This window comes from Rhizophagus irregularis, chromosome 13, assembly GCF_026210795.1.
Source record: "Rhizophagus irregularis chromosome 13, complete sequence".
NCBI lineage: Eukaryota > Fungi > Glomeromycota > Glomeromycetes > Glomerales > Glomeraceae > Rhizophagus > Rhizophagus irregularis.
This window is the reverse complement of record NC_089441.1, coordinates 1,486,050-1,509,308: the sequence shown is the minus strand read 5'-3', so window position 1 is coordinate 1,509,308 and position 23,259 is coordinate 1,486,050. Positions and strand designations below refer to the sequence as shown.

The window sequence follows — 23,259 nt, the reverse complement described above, 5'->3', positions numbered from 1 at the left end:
TACTTTCCGCTGATGATATAGAAAAAATTGACGGAAAATATATAATTAAGAAACCAAATTTTACGCCAAAATCTTTTGATGTTATTCTTGAGTAAGTTTAAAATATTTAAAAAAAATTTTTATTATTATATGAAATTTTTTAAAATTTTTCATAATAATTTTTCTTTTTTCTTTTATTTATTTTATTTTATTTTGAAAAGGTACCTTTATACTGGTTATATAAAAAATGAAACTGGAATTGAACTTTTTAATATCATGATCGCTTCTAATGAATTAAAATTGGAATTATTATCTAAATTCACTGAAAAATGTCTTATAACTGAAAATAATCATTTATTAAGAAATGATCCGGTTGGAATACTACAAATTGTTAGTGATCATAAAATTTTTGATAAAATAAAAGAAGTTTATTTGGAAACGATTTGTATTGAACCAAAAATTTTATTCAACTCTGATAAATTTACTCAATTATCCGCTCATTTATTGGGAATTATTTTAAAACGGAATGATTTGAAATTAGATGAAATTGAAATTTGGGAAAATTTAATTAAATGGGGATTAGCACAAGTTCAAACTCTTAATCAAGATGTATCTAATTGGAATCAAGAAGACACTAATATTTTTAAAGAAATTATATATACATTTGTTCCATTAATAAGATTTTATGGTATTTCTTCTAAAGATTATATTATTAAAGTTAAACCTTATGAAGAAGTTTTACCAAAGGAATTGAAAGATGATTTACTTAAATATTATATGATTCCTGAATATAAACCAACTCTTAATAATTTAAAACCAAGATATTCAAGAATTTTTATTGATTCTAAAATAATTAATCAACAACATACTATACTTTTTGCAAATTGGATTGATCAAAAAGGAAAAAATTCCAGTAGGTATATTAAAACTATTCCTTATGAATTTAATCTTATTTATCGTGCAACTAGAGATGGATGGAAACCTACAGATTTTCATGAAAAATGTGATTATAAGAGAGCAACTATAATTGTAGTAAAGATTAAAAATTCGGAACAAGTAATTGGAGGATATAATCCACTTGAATGGGATTCAAGTAATAATCATAAATCTACAAAAGACAGTTTTATATTCTCATTTACAAATAGAAATTCTCTTCAGAGTGCAAAAGTAGGTTATAGTAATGGTGATTCACATTCTATAGGTTGTTTTTCAAATAATGGTCCATTTTTTGGTGGTAATAATAGTGATTTGGTTTTCCATAATAATGGTAATTGGAAAAGTAAAAATCCGAATTCTTATTCTCGAGTTGATATACCATCAAATTTTCGTGCTGATGATTATGAAGTTTTTCAAGTTACAGATACTAGAAGATCGAGTTCTTTTTTAGAAAAGGAAATTGAAATACCTCAAATAGAAAATGTTAAAAATTCGGGCAGTGAAGAGATTTTAAAATCGGAAAATAAAAAAAGTCCTTTAATTTCTTTATTTAAAGGAAAAAGATAAATTTTATCTATACTTTATTATAATATTTAATTTTCATCTTTATATTTACCATATATTTTTATCCATAGAATTTTCATAAGACAATACTATAATATATTTTTATAGACAAATAATTAAAAGTCATCATTAAATTATAATATTCTTGGTGGCCTAACGTTTGAGATGTGTATTATTTTGTACGAATAAATCCCCCAAAAAATATAAATATCGTTAAAAAGCGAATTTGAAGAATTAGATAGAGTTTATTTTTTTTTTTTAAACAATTTCCTAAGAACGATCATATCTTTTACAATTAATAAAAATTTTTTTTTTTACTGATAAAAAATAATATTAGTATTAATTATTCATTTTCAGTTGCCAAAAGTGTTGTTTTCAGAATCCGGTATTAAGAAATGGAACAATCCAGAAACTGAGTAAAGATGGTGAAACAAACGAGTCATGATTTGAATTTATAGAAAAGAAAGACATTTGCCATGAGTAATAGGCGATAATGATAATATTAAGATAAAAATTATTCAAATAATTAATGGCATAGTTTGTTCCTTTATTTACTTAAATAAAATAAGAGCCAGTAAGATGGTTAACCAGTTAAGACATCTATTTACCCGTTTAAAAATGGCTAAGTTAACCGGTTAATTTATTCGGTTAAAAATGGTTAAAATGTAAATCATGCAGATTATAATCATTTTAATAGTTATTTATAGAATTAATGATTTTCATATTTTTTTACACTTCAACAAGTGAAAAAAAATTCATTATTAACTATATTGGATCTTAATTTAAAATGTATTAACTCCGGTCAAATTTTTAATTCCGGTCAGAATCAAGTTTTCCGGTTAAGAAACTCTTTAACTGGTTAATTGACTGGTTTTAATAACCGATTAAGGTTTTTCAGACCGGTTCCAAGCTCTAATTTCAACATCCTTTAATAAATGGCTTAGGCCGCTTAGCATTAACTGACATTGCAATTCACGTGACTTTCACGCCGCTTCTCCCCATATAGTGGGGCGTAATCGGAATATTCTTTCCGTTAATTTATACATTGTTAAAAATAGATTTTCAAATTTAAAATTTCATTGTTGTAAAAAACTCATTAATTCCATTATTTGCGTTCGTAAAAAAAACTATTTAAAGATCATTTCTATCCCTACGAAAAAATCATTTTTAAAAATTTTGAAAAAAAAATGCTATATAATTTTGAATCTAATTTATCTGAAGCTTTTGGCCAACTATTAAAAATAGAGACGGATTATAATGTTATCATTCAGATTGGAGAAGAACCTAATTTTAAAGAATTTCATACACATTCTAATATTTTACGTTGTAGATCCGAATATTTTAATAAAATATTTACAGAAAATATCGAAAAAAAAGATGGAATGTATATAATTAAGAAATCAAATATTTCTCCTCAAGCTTTTGATATGATCCTTAAGTAAGTAGTTATAAAAAAACGTTAAACAAAATTTATAAATTAATTTATTTTAACACTTTCGTATTTTTTTTTTAGGTATCTTTATACCGATCAAATCGATATCACTAATAAAACTGGAACCGAACTATTGAATTTTATGATTGCTTCTGATGAATTAATGTTGAAAAAATTAACTAAACTTACTGAAGATTTTATTATTCAAAATCAACAAAAATTCTTACAAAATGATCCTATCGGAATTCTTCAAATCATTCAATATTGTAAACCACTTATTAATTTACAAGAATATTGTTTGAATAAAATTTGTTCTGAACCAGAAATTTTATTCAACTCTGATAAATTCAATCAATTACCTGCTTCTTTATTAGAAATTATTTTAAAACGTGATGACTTGAATTTAAAAGAAGTTGAAATTTGGGAAAATTTAATTAAATGGGGTTTAGCTCAAGAACAAGTACGTAATCAAGATATCACTAAATGGAACCAAGATGATATTAATATCTTTAAAAGGATACTTTACAAGTTCATTCCTTTAATTAGATTTTATGAAATCTTTATTGAAGATTACTTCAACAAAATTAAACCTTATGAAGAAATTTTATCTAAAGAATTGAGAGATGATATTTTAAAATTTTACATGATTTCTGGATATAAACCACAAAGAAATCCAAGATTTAATTCTAATTCTATTATAATTAAACGAAAACACATCGCACTTTTTTCAAATTGGATCGACAAAAAAGAGAAAATGAATATTAATGATATTAATAATATTCCATATAAATTTAATCTTTTATATAGAGGTAGCAAAGATGGCAATACAGCTGCAGCATTTCATAATAGATGTGATAATAAGGAAGCTACTATAGTTGTAATAAAAATCACAAATTCGAATCAAATAATTGGAGGATATAATCCACTTGAATGGGATTCAAATAACTGTAGTAAGTCAACAAAGGATAGTTTTATATTCTCATTTACTGATAAAAATGACCTTCAAAGTGCAAATATAGTTTATAGTAATGGTGATCAATATTCTATTCGAACTCATTCACGTTGGGGTCCAGTATTTGGTAATGACTTACTTTTAAATTATGATAATAGCCCAAATATTTGGTACCATAATAGTGTATATTCTTATCCTACGCTTAATTTACCAAAAAATATGAGTATGGATGATTACGAAGTGTTTCAAGTTATTAAAAAATAACTAGCATGATTTATAGTATTTCTGTAGTTATTATTATATAGATTTTTAATGGGTTGAGAAGTTGAATTCAGGCTACTTGACAAAGTGATGAAATAAAAAATTATTAGATTTGATCATGATTTAAATGATTTTAACTTTGAAATAAAAATTTCACTTAAAAAATTTCACTTAAATAAAAATTGAAAAACTTTTAACTTGCTAAAATTCCAAAAAAATTATAAAGATTTTATTTATTTTAAATCCATTGTAGTATCATTATCGAATGAATCTTATTTATTCATTCATCTGAGTATTATTAGTAAACATTCTATATATGTTCGACAACTTTATCCTGCTGTAGGCCTTAAAATTTGTCAAATCAATTTTTCGTAAAAAGTAATAAATAATTTAAAAATAAAATTTCATTTTTTTCGATTCCATACAGTACACAACATGAGATTTATCGTCAATAATGTTGTTATAAGAATTTACCAAACTGCTTGTTATTTACAAATCCACGCACGGAATTACCGAAAAAAATAGTTTCGATAAATTAATCATTCCGATAGAGACTAATGAAAGTACTTGAATAGTCAGTAATTATTATTCGATCGGAATTATTTGTCGAAAATGGGTCTTGCACAAATACATGATATTACAAGATTATTAAGCAAAGGAATTTTCTATTAATAAGCAAGGGAAGATATAGAGGCATTTCATTCATTCTCTTATTTAATTTCTCGAAATATGTAAGAAAACGTCAAAAATCATCGCGCGGTTATCATCTCACCAACATTAGCAAATATTAATGGGCGGAGTTCCATGCCATTTTTAATTCTACCCATAATTATATTCTAATTCTGGTAAGGTAACAATCATTAGCGGTATGTAATTATATGTCAATTTCACGTGTCCACCTGCATGATATTATTATTAATATAGTATTTCATTTAACTATAAATGAAGGTTCATTTGCAAAATTAAATGTTTGTTACACTTCGGTAATTTTTGAATTAAAAGTCCGATCAACGTTTCACACAACATTTGGACATTACTAATTTTATCTACCTGAAATTTAAAAAAAATGTCATTTGAATATTCTCAAGAGATTAGTAATGATTATGAAAAATTATTTGAAAATAAAAAAGGATATGATGTAATTATATATGCTGGTGAAAATGAAAATTTAAAAGAAATTCATGCACATTCACTCATTCTACGTACTAGGTCTCAATATTTTAATACAACATTCTGTAATAATTTGGTCAAGAAAGAAAATGGAAAGTTTATTTTTAAAAAACCTAACATTTCTTCAAATTTATTTGAAATTATTTTAAGGTAATTAAAATGAATAAAATGAAGCGTTATACATATTAAATGCGATGAAAATTCAATACAACATTTTTTTATTTTTAGATTCATTTATTGTGGAAAAATTGATTTGAAAAACTTGCAAGGTCCCGAAATGTTAAAACTTTCAATGGTAGCGGATGAACTTAACGTTCCAACATTAATATTCTGTATCCAAAAGTATTTAATTAAAGATCATTATGAATTTTTACAAGAAAATCTTATGGATATTTTTCAAACATTTTATCAAAATGAATTATTTATAAGTTTATTGAATTTTTGTTTTATTGAAATTGAAATTATATTTGACTCTGATAAATTCACCAGTCTAGAAGCACCATTATTGGAATTCCTTTTAAAACAGGATGATTTGAATTTAAGTGAGATTGAAATTTGGGAAGGTTTAATTAAATGGGGATTAGCACAAGATCAAGAACTTAATAAAGATGTTTCTAAATGGAATCAAGAGGATTTTAATATCTTTAAAAAGATTCTTAATAAATTTATCCCTTTAATTAGATTTTGTGGAATATCTAGTGAGGATTACTTTGATAAAGTAAAACCTTATGAAGAAATTTTACCTAAAGAATTACGAGAAGAAATCTCAAAATTTCACCTAATTCTCGGATATAAACCGTCATTTAATCTTTTATTACCGAGATATAGTATTGATTCTAATTTAGCTATTCGAAAACACTTTACAGTTTTTGCAAGTTGGATTGATAAAGAAAGGGGTAAATTGAATTACAAGTTTAATCTTTTATATAGAGCTAGTAGAGATGGTGATACAGCTGCAGCTTTTCATGCTAAATGTGATAACAAGGGAGCTACTATAGTTGTAGCAAAAATTACAAATTCAGAACAAATAGTTGGGGGTTATAATCCACTTGAATGGGATTCAAATAACTGTAGTAAGTCAACAAAAGATAGTTTTATATTCTCATTCACAAATAAGAATAATTTTCGGACTGCGAAAGTAGTTTACAGTAAAGAAGATCAACATTCTGTACGATGTTATGAATATTGTGGTCCATTCTTTGGTTTTGGTGATTTATATACAAATTATGCCTTTTCTAATGTTTGGAAAACTGAATTTAGAAGGTCTTATCCTACACTTGATTTACCTGATAGTATGAATGTTGATGACTATGAAGTATTTCAAGTTATCAAAAAGTAAGATAAATTGTGTTAATTATATAAATATTTATTTATGTATTCACCGATGTAATTCAGACAATTTAAATAAAGTTATGTTTTTAAAAACAAAATGAAACTTTTATCGTTTCATTCGGGTCCCAAATCGGGTTTAATAAATTTTGATATATACTGACTAGGATCTGGACTAAAGTGACAAGAATCGATTATGGAACCGAACCGGTTTTTCGGTTTGACTCTGCTAGGACCCCGAAATATGCATAAAAGGGTCAGGTCAGAGTTTGCGTATAATGAGTCAAAAAAATCATGTAGATCATTCCTTTTATGGATAATCCCAGCCAAAATAATATTTCCTAATTTAGATAATGGCTGAAATTATCGTAATTCCGGCCCTGAAAGAATGCGTATTTTGGACCACTTCTGGACCTGACCTCTACATATATATTTCGGGGTCCTACTCTGCTTAACTCGATTTTTCAATAGTATCGATCGATTTGGAAACGAATTGCATTCACGGAAAATGTAAATAATTCGATAAATTCCGTGATATGAAATTATTGTTAATTCCAGAAATATGAGCCTTTTATGGAAAAAAAGATGGAATATAAAAAACGAATCGACTTTTTTTACAGGGAGATTCGTTAATCTAACATTTTCGTTAATAATAAAAAAGATTAAATATTTCAATTTTAATAAATAAATATAGAGTTTTAGATTTTTCATCAATTTCCTTACTAATATTATCTATTATTATAATAACTACTAAGTACATTTAATCGATAATATAAATCTAAATGTTTACAAAAACTAATATAATTATAAAATACAGGTTTTGTTTCCTTGACTCTTTAATTCATCTGGTAAATATGTAATAATTACATTCCGTCATTAGCACACTCTGACGTTTCTGGTATTTCAAAGGATTTTTCCATAAAATGGAACTATTATTTCACACCAAGTTTTATTAACCATGAGACATGAAAAAGGGCTATCATATCTTCTAATCCCTTTGCTATTAATCCCTATAAAAACGAAATGTGTTAAATTTATTTTAAATTCGTGCTCATGAGTAATAAATGTCTAAAGAAGACATTTATTACACGTGAGCACAAATATAAAACAAATTCAACACATTTAGTTTTTATAGGGATATAAGTAAAGAACATTTCATTTAATTTGATCATTTTTCACTTTAATATAGAATATTTTTTGATTAAAAAGCGGCGATGTATCTAGCATATTGTAATGCACTTGTACTACTACACCGTGCTTTATCAACAATAATTGGACGGTGTGTAGTGGATATCTGGTGTGTATTGTCCTAATTGATATTATTTATCATCCGAAAAAGACCCGAAGGCAAATGAATTTTGCAGTGATACGCTGTACAATACCAAAAATGTAAGATATTATTTGCTACATTCATTGTTACACCTATTCCTTTATTCTTTTATTTATATGTAAGAAAATGTCCAGAAAATCACCGCGCATTGATCAGCATTAACAACTTTACTAAAAATGGCCAATTTTTTGAAATATTTTTATAGACCTAGATACAATGGCTATCAAAACAATTGTGCAATTATTTTGTAAAATTTTTAAAATATATCAAGATATATTTAAGGTATTTTTGAGATTAAAATATTAAAATAATATCAAAGTTAATTATATTATAATAATAAAATAATAACAAAAACATTAAAAAATTTTTGTGATATTATTTTGAGTTATTTTTATAGACCTAAATACAATATAATTACAAAATAATAACAAAAATATAATAAAAACATTTTGATATATTAAATGTATTTTTGTAGTATTTTAAAATTATTACAAAATCATTTCAAAAAATTGGCCATTTTTAGTAAAGAAATATTAATACTCTAATTCTGGTAGCGGTATGTAATTACTATGTCAATTTCACGTGCTCACCACATTCTCTATTTCAGAAATATACTTTTTATTTGCATTGTACAGCATGATATTATTATTAATACGGTAATTTGTTTAACCATAAATGAAGGTTCACTTGTAAAATTGAATATGTTACACTTTGGTAATTTTGGAATTAATAGTCCGATCAACGTTTCACACAACATTTGGACATTACTAATCTTACCTACCTGAAATTTAAAAAAAAATGTCATTTGAATATTCTCAAGAGATTAGTAATGATTATGAAAAATTATTTGAAAATAAAAAAGGATATGATGTAGTTATATATGCTGGTGAAAATGAAAATTTAAAAGAAATTCATGCACATTCACTCATTCTACGTACTAGGTCTCAATATTTTAATACAACATTCTGTAATAATTTGGTCAAGAAAGAAAATGGAAAGTTTATTTTTAAAAAACCTAACATTTCTTCAAATTTATTTGAAATTATTTTAAGGTAATTAAAATGAATAAAATGAAGCGTTATACATACTAAATGCGATGAAAATTCAATACAACATTTTTTTATTTTTAGATTCATTTATTGTGGAAAAATTGATTTGAAAAACTTGCAAGGTCCCGAAATGTTAAAACTTTCAATGGTAGCGGATGAACTTAACGTTCCAACATTAATATTCTGTATCCAAAAGTATTTAATTAAAGATCATTATGAATTTTTACAAGAAAATCTTATGGATATTTTTCAAACATTTTATCAAAATGAATTATTTATAAGTTTATTGAATTTTTGTTTTATTGAAATTGAAATTATATTTGACTCTGATAAATTCACCAGTCTAGAAGCACCATTATTGGAATTCCTTTTAAAACAGCATGATTTGAATTTAAGTGAGATTGAAATTTGGGAAGGTTTAATTAAATGGGGATTAGCACAAGATCAAGAACTTAATAAAGATGTTTCTAAATGGAATCAAGAGGATTTTAATATCTTTAAAAAGATTCTTAATAAATTTATTCCTTTAATTAGATTTTATGGAATATCTAATAAGGATTACTTTGATAAAGTAAAACCTTATGAAGAAATTTTACCTAAAGAATTACGAGAAGAAATCTCAAAATTTCACCAAATTCCCGGATATAAACCGACATTCAATCTTTTATTACCAAGATATAATATTGATTCTAATTTAGCTAATCGAAAACACTTCACAATTTTTGCAAGTTGGATTGATAAAGAAAGGGGTAAATTGAATTACAAGTTTAATCTTTTATACAGAGCTAGCAGAGATGGTGATACAGCAGAAGCATTTCATGCTAAATGTGATTGTAAAGGAGCTACTATAGTTGTAGCAAAAATTACAAATTCAGAACAAATAGTTGGAGGTTATAATCCACTTGAATGGGATTCAAATAACTGTAGTAAGTCAACAAAGATAGTTTTATATTCTCATTCACAAATAAGAATAATTTTCGGACTGCGAAAGTAGCTTACAGTAAAGAAGATCAATATTCTATACGATGTTATAGACACTGTGGTCCATTCTTTGGTTATGGCGATTTATATACAAATTATGCCTTTTCTTATGTTTGGCAAACTGAATTTAGAAGGTCTTATCCTACACTTAATTTACCTGATCGTATGAATGTTGATGACTATGAAGTATTTCAAGTTATCAAAAAATAAGATAATTATTTTTGTATTTACTTATGTACTAATTCAGACAACTTAAATAAAGATGTTTTTGATTAATAAATTTTGATATATACTGACACGGATCATTTCATTTAATTTGATCATTTTTTATTTTAATATAGAATATTAGAATTCAGACGATATGACAACAATAATGTACATATCGTAATGTATCACTTGTAACGATAATTGGATGGTGTATAGTAGATATTCGGTGTGTATTGCCTAATTGATATTGCTTATCATCCTAAAAAGAATGGTACCTGTAAAATACCAAAAAAGCAAGATATTACTTGTTACAGTTTTATAAACACCAATAATTAGTTTTACCAACAACATAAAATTACGTTATAATCACCGTCGACGGATCTACCCACAGCGATATATATATTAAAAGATTACAACATAGTCAAACTCATTTGCCCATAAAAATGTGACCCAAATTTTATAAAGATCAAAACAAGAAAATCAATCAAGCAGCTACTATATAATCGATTCAAGAAGGAAAAAGGCAAAGAAATGCATAACAATCGATATAGTGTTAGTCATACCATTCAATTAACTGCCGTTCTTTAAAGAGGTATTTAAAAATTTTCTGATTCGTATCACAGATCAGATTTGAATTGAACCAAAAAAACAACAGACCAATTTTCTTTAAATTGTTATTTAATCTGATTCCCTTTATGTTGTCCCACTCTCAAAAGAGAAAGAGCATTCCCTGCCCTGAAGGATTTGAGCAAAATTAGATCAAATTTCATTAAATCCTACCTGTTTGATCTGTTAGCAAAATCTAAAAATTTAATTTTGATTAACGTTAATAAGTATTTGTAAATATTTTTTTAATGATGATTTTTTGATAAATACAGTATATTTACTTTTTCGAAAAAATTCACCCATTTTGCTGATAACTATAAAATGATTTACAATTTTAATTCATTGTAAATTAATTATGTATGAGCAAACCATTCGTATATACGTCGATTACTTTACTAGATTGAATTGAGTCGAAATGTTTTTTAGCTAGCTTATCCAAAATTAAAGTGGAAGTAATAAAAAAAGATGCTATGAGATGAATTGTGGAGAGAGATTATTAGACGATTGTGGTTGAGATAAGGAGCTGTGAAGTTGAAGTTTGTTACTTTGAATTAGACGCATTATAAGAAATAGTGTTAGAGTGGGATTTGTGTATTAGATGAGTATTTGATGGGAAAGTTAAATTTTTGGCAAATTATGTTGTTAATAACGTGGACCGATATACAGTATATGTGAACGTTTTGTACGTTTGAAAAGGCGAAGCTATGATAGAAGGACGCTTTACCGTGGGACTCTATATTATGGTATTTGATTTGAGTTAGCTCGTTAACCAGAACGTGTACCAATTTATCAAGGACCCAGAAATATATACAGTATATAAGGGTCAGGTTTGAGTTTACGTATTTTAGATAATTTTTGATAATGCCAGTCAGAATTTTATTCCTATTATAGTAACCGGCTGACATTATCATAATTCCGGCCCTGAAAAAATGCGTACAGCTCATAGTAAAAAATTTTTTCATCACCTGACCCCTATATATATTTCTGGGTCCTGTTGATAGTTTCATTGAAAGACATTAAATTTTGTTATATCAGTCATTATACTATTAATATTTTAAAGAAACTTGTTGTTGAAGTCACAATTGAGAATTAATAAAGTCCGATGTGGCTTGCGCCATTGATCTGGTTGTCAAAAATATCAATAAAGATGATCAATATCGAGATCATGCATGTTTTATCTCAGTAAATACAAATAATAGTTTAATAGTTTAATTGAAACTCAATAATTACTAATTTATCTATCCATACATCTTTTTCTTCATAATGACTCATCCAAAGCTTGCCATAAAAAGGTAGATTGCAATCACAATACTGGTTATTATTTTTTTTTTTGCATAAACCTTTACTGATACTGGTTTTTTTTTTTGCTTTTTTTACTACGCTGATAAATCTGGAGTTAATTCAAAAGATATAAATATACCTCAAAAGCTCTCTCAAACTTCAAACTTCTTTTTAAAAATATACTTACTTATTTACTTCTTTTCAATATTTACGAACACCTCTCTCAAAACTTTTGATATTTTCGCTAAAAAAAAAAAAGTATCATGGTATAAAGTGCCTTTTAGTTTAATCTATTTACTTCCTTTTAATATTTACGAACACCTCTCTCAAAACTTTTGATATTTTCGCAAAGTATCATGATATAAAGTGTCTTTTAGTTTATTCTATTTACTTCCTTTTAATATTTACGATCACCTCTCCTAAAATTTTGATATTTTCGCTAAAAACAAAAGTATCATGATATAAAGTGTCTTTTAGTATATTCTTATTTACTCCTTTTTAATATTACGATCGGGAAGGGAAAGAGCAAGGAAATACAAAAACATACACCACCTACGCACAAACCCACACACAACAACCCACATACCTAAAGAAAGACGTAAAGAAAAGGGCTTAAGGCCTTCTTCCTAAAATTTTTGATATTTTCGCTAAAAAAAAAAAATAAGTATCATGGTATGAAGTGTTTTCTAGTTTATATTTAATATATTGATGATAATGTCGTATATTCTGATGATGAAATATAAATTTTTTTTGGATATTTTCTAACGGTTTATTTAGAATTTACATTCAGCGTATAACGAATTTAAAAATTGGAAATAAATTTGAACGGATATTGATAATATTGAATTTCTTCGCTATAGTGGTAAGTTGAAAACCAGCGACTTACTTTCTATGATAATTGTCGCCTTACTAGGGGTACCACAGATTATCCATAATATGTTGTATTTTTGTTGTATTTTATTTTTGTTATTTGTCGTTATTTGTATTTTTTTCTTTGTTTTTTAATTAGTTTAGTATAGGTTATTTGTATATTTTTTTTTGTCTTTTATTTAGTTTAATATAGTAATAATGGATAGTAACGGACTAGTGAGGGACATTAAGGAGAAACTGGCTTTCCTTGAGGAGGGTTAGCTTACCTTTCTCCTATTATAGGAAATATTAGTATGATTTTTAACCATACTAAGACCACTTTTTTTTGCAGCTTCTCTCATGTTGCCCTTGAAACTTTCCTAGAAATGGTTCGGTATTTGACTAAAGTAAGTATACATTACATTCTGCATATAACGAACTGAGGAGTTTCTTTTTTTCAAATTTCTTAAACTTAAAATTCTTTTTTCATGTTAGATTATTGTCATGCCATTATGGAATTTCAATATCTAAAGAAAAAAAATTAGATTTTACGAATATGGACATAATTTTATGGATCACTATGAATTAAATATGAAAAAAAACTTATTGTTTTGCATTTTATTATATAATTCCGGCCACGCAAACAAGGTTCTCATATTGGGCGTTTAATTTCGTAAAAAAAAATAAAATATTCACGAAATATAAATCATTTGATTTTCAGATAATCATTTTTTTTATTGGTCATATTCAGCATTGGAAAACTTTAGTATTGAACATAAATTTCTCCAAAATTATTAATTTTATAGGCAATATCATGATAATTTGCGAAGTTTGCTATTTTTAACATATTTACTATTTTTATATTCACAAGCTTGGGAATGAGCAACTTACTATGTATAAAATCTTGGTATACAGTACTTGCTTATACTGTTGTAGCACAACGAAGCGGATTTATGAGATTATAAATGGCTTTAGTTATACTTAAGCGCGAGATCAAAAAAAAATTTAGACAAAACATCAAAAATTTCTTTGTAAGCAAGGATATTGCAAATAGATATTGTAAACTCCATTCACGTATTAAAAAAATAAATTATCAATCATACAATATTTATTAATTACACTATGTAGCTGAAATTTGAATAATTTTATATTTTACATATCTTTTTTTTTTACAAAAGTATACAAGTATATATAATTATTAACAATGATACATTAGTCTTGATTTAAAAACACTAAAATCATAGAATTTTAAAAAATTTTCATGAAACATTGAAATATTAGGAGTTCGTTATAAAAGAATCACTTTCATCCCGCCATAAACAGAATAAAGCTGTAAACATTCTGGAATTTCGCTATCAACAATTATCAAAAATCAATAATTTCTGCTATACTCTTGTCGGTTGAAGTTTTCGTACTACAAGCAATTTTTGAAATCATTGATTCTTCGGCTATAACTGTATTTTTACTTTCGCAAATTTTACAAGTGAATTTACGTTTCAAAATTTTAAGAGACTTGGAGAAGACCTTTTTGACCTTATTAGGTGATTTATATTGTTTAGGCCAGAATTCGTTACCATCTAGTTTCTGGCCAATGTCAACAGTATGAGAATGTTCATTTTGTGTAATAAATTCAGGGATAAATTTTTTATCGAAGATCGAAAAGTTGATGTTGAAAATAGTAGTTTGCATATTAATTAAAGTTATTAAAAAAAATTTTTTTTTTTTTATTGTAAAAACAGATTTTCTTTTATAACTCTTGAGCTTCTAATGCTTAATTTTGTTCTCGTTAAAAAAAAGAAAATTTGGTTCCGAGCTAATCAAGAAGTTATTATTATTTTGAACAAAAGTACAAAGACAAAATCTTGTGAGAGCTGCAAGCTGTAGTATTACAAAAGTATACAATACATTATTAAAGATTTAAAGTAACTCATTGTTAAATAATTAGGAAGTTCGCCAGAATTATCATGTAAATTTTCTTTTTTTTTAAATAATTCTGACCAGAATTATGCATTGCTGGCCCTGAATGTTGCCGATCTTCTGCTCGGGTCCCGATCAAAGAATACGCAAGCGTTTTGAGACAATTAATAAAATTAACAGATAAAGAGAATAAAGATGGATAAATTGATCAATTATATCAATTATATCGTTATTCGCATTTTCAACCTTATTCTTGTTATTATATTTTTGGTTTAATATTTTTCATTTTTGTATCCAAAAAAAATGACTTTTTTTTGCAAATATGACCCTATAAAAAATTTTACCTGTCATTTTTGTAAAAACTCCAGCCTTTCACGGATTCATTCGCGGAGAATGAAAATAATTCGATAAATTCCGTGATGTAAGGTTACTAATTCCGGAAATATGAGTCTTTTACGGAAAAAAAGATGGAATATAAAAAACGGATCGACTTTTTTTACTGGGTGATAAATAGGAAGAGAATAAACATAATTATGTTCTTTTATAAGTAAATTTTTTTCTTTATTTAGAATAAAATTTATATTTCAAACTGTTACTTTTAGTAAAATGATGTCATTCCCTGTGCTTAATTTTTTTATTGGATAAGAAATATTCAAATTAGGTTATAGAAAGCTTGGAATTATATTTATTTTATTTGGTTTCTATATTTTAAATTTACATTAAAGTACTATTATTCATTTTAAATATATTATAAAAGAAAAACTATTTTATTGGTGAAATCGTTCTTTTATTTCATAAATAAATAAATATAAGGAAAATCAATAATTATTTATCTGTGAAGCGAATATACGGTCTGGTGTTTAGCTGCGTGTAACATAAAAGTGGCATCCACATTACATCATATTAGGAAAGGTCTTGATAAACATTTTATTCGCCGTAAATCTTATAAAAAAAAATTTTGGCTGAAATTAAGTTTGGTTCATCATAAATTAGGTAAAATTCTGATTGGTTCGGATTGTCCGGAATTTACTTTAAATATATTAGATCTTCAATGTCCATTATTATTGTAATTATTTCTTGCATAAAATTCATTTTAAAACAAAAGAAAGAAAAAAAAAAAATATTCCAATATTGAGAAAAGTTCGGTTAAAAATGTCATACAATTTTAAATCTAATTTATCAGAAGCTCTTGGACAATTACTTAAAATTGGAACGGATTATAATGTTATCATTCAAGTAGGAGAAGGATTTAATTTTAAGGAATTTCATGCGCATTCTATTATCTTATGCTGTAGGTCAAGATATTTTAATAAAATACTTTCTGATGAAAATATTGAAAAAAAAGATGGAAAATATGTAATAAAGAAACCAAATATTTCTTCTCGAATGTTTGATGATATTCTTAAGTAAGTAACCACGTTACCAAATTTCTTGACCATTATATATATATATATTTCCCTTTAAAATAAAATTATATATATATTTTTATTTTTAAAATAAAAATTATATACATATTTTTTTCTTTAAAAATAAAAAATTAAATAAATAAATAAATAAATTTATTCTCTTATTTTTTTTTTTTAGGTATCTTTATACTGATCGAATTAATATTTCTGATAAAACTGGAACTGAACTTTTGAATTTTATGATTGTTGCTGATGAATTAATGTTAGAAAGCTTAACCAAACTTGTCGAAAATTCCTTTATTTATAACTATCGACAATTCTTACAAAATGACCCAGTTGAAATTCTTCAAATTGTACATTATCGTGAAGTATTTGATAATTTACGAAACTTTTGTTTGAATAAAATTTGTTCTAGACCAAAACTTTTATTCAACTCTGATAAATTTACTCAACTATCTGCCCCTTTACTGGAAATTGTTTTAAAACGGGATGACCTGAATTTAAGAGAAATTGAAATTTGGAGATATATAATTAAATGGGGATTAGCACAAGATCAGATACTTAGTCAAGACGTCTCTAAATGGAACATGGATCATATTAATATCCTTAAAAGGATTCTTTACAAATTCATTCCTTTAATTAAATTTCATGAAATTTCTAATGAAGATTATATTAGTAAAGTAAAACCTTATGAAGAAATTTTATCTCAAGAATTAAGAGATGAGATATTAAGAAATTACAAGATTCCTGGACGTAAACAAATAACCGACTTAATATCAACCGATCTCTTAGAATCTGTTTTAGTTAATCGAAGGCACATTGCACTAATAGTAAGTTGGATTGATAAAAAAAGAGGAAAGAATAAATATAAACTTAATCTTTTATATAGAGCTAGCAGAGATGGCAATACACCATCAGTATTTCATGCTAAATGTGATAACAAGGGAGCTACTATAATAATAGCAAGGGTCAAAAATTCAAAACAAATAGTTGGAGGGTATAATCCACTTTTTTGGGATTCAAGTAATAGTTGTAATTCTACGAAAAATAGTTTTCTATTCTCATTTACGGACAAAAATGATCTTCAAAGCGCAAAAGTAGTTTACAGTAAAGGTGATCTGAATTCTATACGATCTTATTCACAATGGGGTCCTGTATTTGGTACTGATTTACATGCGGCTTATATTCCCACTATTGATTCTTGGCGTGCTAGTGTATGTTCTTATCCATCACTAAATTTGCCAAGCATATTTAAAATAGAGGATTATGAAGTATTTCAAGTTCATATTAAATAGGGTTGTATTAAGACATATGATCAAGCGATTAACCAATATTTTTTATTTATTTACTTATTTGTGATATTAAATAACATAATAGTACCTTAGCATTTTTTTATTTATTTAATATAAATATAATAAAATGATTATTTTACATCTGCAGATCGGATGTATGGTGAGACTTTATTGATCAAAAATGGAGGAAAGGTGCCTTAGTACAGTACATAATCGATTTTATCCAAACAATAATCAAGGATATGATTTTATTTGTATGTTGCTTCAGCAGTGTTTTTTATATGGGCAAGGTAGCAATAAAGATTATGATTAAAATTTCATTCATTTCGCAGACATAAATCATGATTCGGAAAATATTGTATCTATTCTACCATTTTTCTATAATCCCGACATTACTACATTTCATAAAATTACGTAAATAAATGATGCAAAGCAAACTATATAAACTAGTTTTATTCTATTAACAAATCAAAAATAATTTTTTTTGAAGTTCATGTGTAATAAATATATCAGGAACATCTTTGATTTTACCCGTATGATTTGGGGCACCAGATTTACCGCAGATATACACAATGTGGAAGTCCTCTACAAGTTCACCGTCTTTAATGACCACGAATTTCTTGGACGAGTCGATTTCAGCTTTATGAGTGCCACTAAAAGTACTATCCAGATATTTTTCGATTAGGTTTCTCGGGTCATGTGAACGTGTTTTGTAGGCAGGTGAGGAGCGTTCTCGATATTTGCTGAATCTTTGTTGTGTGTGGTAAAATCAAAATCGAAAGTTGGATGAATGTGCGTCCGAGAATGAAATCGAATCGTGGATGTCTCTGGAAACATCGTAACAGAACATTATCTTTGTTCAGAACGGGAGGATTTTGTAGCATTTTGACATATTTAAACTTAATGACCACAGGATTATTTGTTCACCCACAAAGTTAGTTGCATTAAGAGTCACATCTGGAAAGCGTAATAGCTGTTGAAAAAAAACATCTTCAAATTGCATAGGCGACATCGTACAAAATACTACATCTCGAGGAATTGGAATCTTCTTGTAAAATTATAGAAGAGCATGTCTAGCGGCGCCTCAATGCGCTGAGTTGCATCATAGGGTTAAGAAGTGGATGGACTTGGGTTTCGGACGTTAGATTCAAAGAGTGCGCCATGTTTGTCGACTATCATCAGAGTTTTTTCCTCTTGTTGGAACAGGTGGTTAATGATAAAGTTACTGCATTTACTATCACATCTTCGTCATTAATGAAATGTCCAGTTCAAAGTCATTAACCGTTAGAATGTCCTTATTAATGGCAAGAATGCGAGCACAAATTTCTAATGGTATATCGTAACTGGTTTCACAAACCAAATTGTTCGTATCCGAAACGTATAGTAGTAAGAGCCAACCTTCTGAATATGCTTTGGAAACAAGAAAGTATGCAAGGTATGACTTTCCGACGCCCATTATTGGGCCTGCTAAGACTCTTTTTATTGAGCTACTACTGTTACTTGCGAGTTCTTTCCATACTTCTACCATTTGATCCGTTACTAGGAACGGCATTCTCTGATAACCTTCTCAACGTTTTGGTGATTGTACAAGCAAAGGCAGTGTGATTATATTGCATAATTCTATGTTGTCTAGTTGCAATTTGAATTCATTACGTGATGCAGGCTCAAATATTTAATATTGAGGATTTTGACCAACGCAGGCGGCAAGTATCCTTGGCGGTGTATTCCACCCAGTTGGGCCGTTCAAAAAGCTAGCGCATCACGTTCGTGTTGACTAATCATTACAACGCTAAGGCTTGCCTTGATGTCCATCTAAATTGGGTTAGATTATCGAAAAAAAAGATTTAGTCGTAGCGTCAAACAAAAATAACGGCAAATATTTTATCTAACATACCGTATATACTTTTAAGAAAACTCTTTAAAATCTTTGTTGAGATTCTTTTGCTTTATATCTTATAAGGGCCGAAAAAAGTCTCCCTTCTTCTTCATAATTTTTGATTAGATATATATGTAGTCTATCCATCTTTTCTCCCTCAAGTTCAAGGCTGCCAATAATTTTGTAAAATTCAGACATAGCTGCCAAAGATATTCGTGAAAGAAGTAAATATAATAAATGTAAAACGATTTTTTGGAGAGGTTTACATTAAACTTATTGATTATATATATCATTGATTATTATTTGAGAACGCGTTTTGTAAGTCCGAACTCCAAAGTATAAGCTTTTTCAAAAAAAATATTTTTCTTTTCCTTTTTTTCAAAAAGATTAAATGTCTAAAGATTACCTGTCCTTTACATTCTTTAATGATTTTTTTTTGTATTAAATAAATAATTATACGTATCCAAAAATTGGAATTGTATAAGGTACAAGTGGAGGTTCGTTCTATAAATTAAGGTAAGAAAGTTTAACAGAAATTAATTTGCTATCATAATTACGAACTCATTTACTTACTCTGCCTATACGAGGACGTCTTATAAAAAAATTATCATAAAAATAACATAAAACTTCAATCATCTAGTGTAACAAATATTATTTGTTATACAAATTAACATTTTCGTAATACTTCACATGATTGTACTCGATCAATCGGACTCCACAGTCACTAATCATCAACAGCCCTAATTGGTTCGGAGAATTTTGTCCGTAATTTTGCTTTATTAAATATAGATCTACATAAAAAGGGTGCGGATTTCTTTTAAAAAAAAAAATAAATAAAATATTGCGAGTAAAAAAAAATGCCATATAATTATGAATCCGAATTATCTAAAGCGCTTGGACAATTACTCAAAATAGAAACGGATTATAACGTCATCATTCATATTGGAGAAGGACCTAATTTTAAGGAATTTCATGCACATTCTAATATTTTACGCTGTAGGTCCGAATATTTTGATAAAATATTATCTGCTGAAAATATCGAGAAGAAGGATGGAAAATATTTAATTAAGAAACAAAATATTTCTCCTCAAGATTTTAATGCTATTCTTAAGTAAGAAATTGATAGTAAATTATGAAGATTTTCAAACTTTTTTTTTACAAACTTACTTATTTTTTCTTTTTAAATTTTAGGTACCTTTATACCAGTCAAATTGATATTACTGATAAAACTGGAACTGAGCTTTTGAATTTTATGATTGTTTCTAATGAACTAATGTTAAAAAATCTGACTAAATTTATCGAAGATTTTATTATTGAAAATCAACAACAATTCTTGCAAAATGACCCAATCGGAATTTTTCAAATTATTTATTATCGTAAATCACTTGCTAATTTACAAGAATATTGTTTGGATATGATTTGTTCTGAACCAGAAATTTTATTCAACTCTGATAAATTCACTCAATTACCTGCTCCTTTATTGGAAATTATTTTAAAACGTGATGACTTAAATTTAGAAGAAATTAAAATTTGGGAAAATTTAATTAAATGGGGATTAGCACAAGAACAAGTACTTAATCAAGACATCTCTAAATGGAGTAAGGATGATATTAATATCTTCAAAAGAGTTCTTTATAAGTTTATTCCTTTAATTAGATTTTATGATATTTCTTCTAGAGATTATTTTAACAAAGTTAAACCGTATGAAAAGCTTTTGTCAAAAGAACTAAGAGATGATATTTTAAAATCTCATATGATCCCTGAATACAAACCAATATATACGCCAAGGCATTCAAAGAATAATATTAATATTGATTCTGTTATAATTAATCGAGAACACATTGTACTTTTTTCAAATTGGATTGATAAGAAAGAAAATATTAAATATATTAATGATATTCCTTATAAATTTAACCTCTTATATAGAGCTAGTAGGGATGGTAATTCAGCTAAAGAATTTCATGCTAAATGTGATAACATGGGGGCTACCATAGTTATTATAAAAACCAAAAATTCAAATCAAATAGTTGGTGGCTATAATCCACTTCAATGGGATTCAAGTGGTATTCATAAGTCCACGAAAGATAGTTTTATATTTTTATTAGCAGATCGAACAAACCTTCAAACTGCTAAAGTAGGTTATAGTAATGGTGATAAATATTCTATAGTTTGTTACTCACATACGGTCCCATACTTTGGTTATAATAATTTATACTTAGAAAATAGTAGTTGGATTTGTAACCCAGTTAAAGAAAATAATCAATATTCATATCCTGAACTTGATGGTATGAGAGGAACTTATGATGTTGATAATTATGAAGTTTTTCAAGTAATGAAGCAATAATTACTTTTAATTTTTTTTTTTGAAAAAAAGATTGAATATTTTGAAATCTTTATTTTGTATTTAAATTATTTTATTATCCATAAAATATCTACTTTTTTGGAAAAAATCTAGTTTGTAATAATATTTTTTTTTCTTCAATAATTTAAAAAATGTTTTTTTTTCATTATGGTATAGCCGGTCTCATTGGTCAATTACGACAAGAATGTAATGGCATAAAAAATTTGGCTTCATCATTTTATTATCCTATTGATTTTATTCTTTCTGTATTGATTCATTTTCATTTAATCCATTATTATATTAATATGAAAATATTTTTACTCATCTGTTAATCGAATGTTAGTACGTAATTGATTATTTGTAAATTTAAAATATTAATTAAATGAATTCTGATATTATATTTCAGAAAATTGTAAATTATTATTTTCGTTATAAAATGCAAGTATTCGTGTAAATTTACAATCCTGATTACAATATTCCATTCTTGTCAAATACAAAAATGTGGTTATAAAAAAAGAATGATAATGGTACATAAGAATAGAACTAAATATCAATAAAGAAGATGTTAGCCGAATAACATTGGAAGATAAGTCAAGGGTACAAACATTGGGTACAATTACTATTAAAGTATGATTTGGAAATAAATATGAAAGATATCCGAGATAAGAGGATAAAAAATTTACCGATGACCTTATTTTTGTATGGAAACAATTATGATAAAGAAAATAAACCTTTTGATTTCTTTGAATTAATAAAATAATAATTTCATTACTTTATTTTAAAAGTAGTTCAATAAAGTATTCTAAACTAATAAAATTAAAATTAAACAGAATTAAATAACGCAAAAAAAAACTGTAATAATTTAACTTACAATTAAGTAAATATTTTATATTAAGTAACCTAACAAGAAAATTTTAAAAAAATTATTAAAAGTTTCTTTCGCATTTTTAAGATTTTAAATTTCCATCCTTTCTTGACTACTTATTAATTGATTATTTGATTCCATAATATTTTCAACAGAACAAATAATAAATTTAATAAACCAATATTGAACTCTAAAAGTCATTTATTTCATGGTTGAAAATGAGAAAAATTATGAAATTTACTAGATAGGATATAATGTTATAAGTTTTAATCTTCTAAATATTGATTACAATAATATTTAAGATATAATTTATAATACAAAGTTATTCTATAGATAGAGTTCAAATCTAACAATTTATTTTGCAATAGGAAAACATTACAAAGAGTTAATTTTGGTGCTGATATTTAATGTGTATATTTCAAGAAAAGTAATTTTATAATAAGCTATTCTTAGTATCAAATATATCTCTTAATACAGTAATTTTAACTCTATGATTCAAAATCATGAAGTTCATCTACTTACCAAAATCGTGAATAATATGCACTGTATATATTTTATAAAATTTGTCACAGTATTTAACTTATGAGTAGCGTATAAGAGAATTGAAATATTAAATATTTGCATCCTTATTAAGTT

The 23,259-nt window shown here is 26.4% G+C and overlaps 5 protein-coding genes across 5 annotated transcripts; 3 read left to right on the top strand and 2 right to left on the bottom strand.

The window, feature by feature from the left end:
* Positions 1 to 255: 255 nt before the first annotated feature.
* On the top strand, positions 256 to 1,988 carry OCT59_004926 (uncharacterized protein; the record flags this gene model as incomplete). The annotated part of the gene is made up of 2 exons (XM_066138033.1): positions 256 to 369; positions 1,138 to 1,988. The coding sequence occupies 2 exons, from the start codon at positions 256 to 258 to the stop codon at positions 1,480 to 1,482; spliced, it is 459 nt and encodes a 152-aa protein (XP_065997218.1). The 3' UTR covers positions 1,483 to 1,988.
* A 12,303-nt stretch (positions 1,989 to 14,291) lies between these two features.
* OCT59_004925 (uncharacterized protein) lies at positions 14,292 to 14,615 on the bottom strand (the record flags this gene model as incomplete). The annotated part of the gene is made up of 1 exon (XM_066138032.1): positions 14,292 to 14,615. One exon carries the CDS (start codon positions 14,613 to 14,615, stop codon positions 14,292 to 14,294), a length of 324 nt encoding a protein of 107 aa, XP_065997217.1.
* A 1,614-nt stretch (positions 14,616 to 16,229) lies between these two features.
* On the top strand, positions 16,230 to 17,880 carry OCT59_004924 (uncharacterized protein; the record flags this gene model as incomplete). Its single annotated transcript, XM_066138031.1, has 3 exons — positions 16,230 to 16,249; positions 16,428 to 16,511; positions 17,340 to 17,880. 3 exons carry the CDS (start codon positions 16,230 to 16,232, stop codon positions 17,542 to 17,544), a joined length of 309 nt encoding a protein of 102 aa, XP_065997216.1. The 3' UTR covers positions 17,545 to 17,880.
* An 898-nt stretch (positions 17,881 to 18,778) lies between these two features.
* Positions 18,779 to 19,093, bottom strand: OCT59_004923 (uncharacterized protein; the record flags this gene model as incomplete). Its single annotated transcript, XM_066138030.1, has 1 exon — positions 18,779 to 19,093. One exon carries the CDS (start codon positions 19,091 to 19,093, stop codon positions 18,779 to 18,781), a length of 315 nt encoding a protein of 104 aa, XP_065997215.1.
* A 1,149-nt stretch (positions 19,094 to 20,242) lies between these two features.
* On the top strand, positions 20,243 to 22,088 carry OCT59_004922 (uncharacterized protein). The gene is made up of 2 exons (XM_025329975.2): positions 20,243 to 20,528; positions 20,609 to 22,088. Exons 1-2 carry the CDS (start codon positions 20,275 to 20,277, stop codon positions 21,759 to 21,761), a joined length of 1,407 nt encoding a protein of 468 aa, XP_025187754.1. The 5' UTR covers positions 20,243 to 20,274; the 3' UTR covers positions 21,762 to 22,088.
* The last annotated feature ends 1,171 nt before the right edge of the window (positions 22,089 to 23,259 follow it).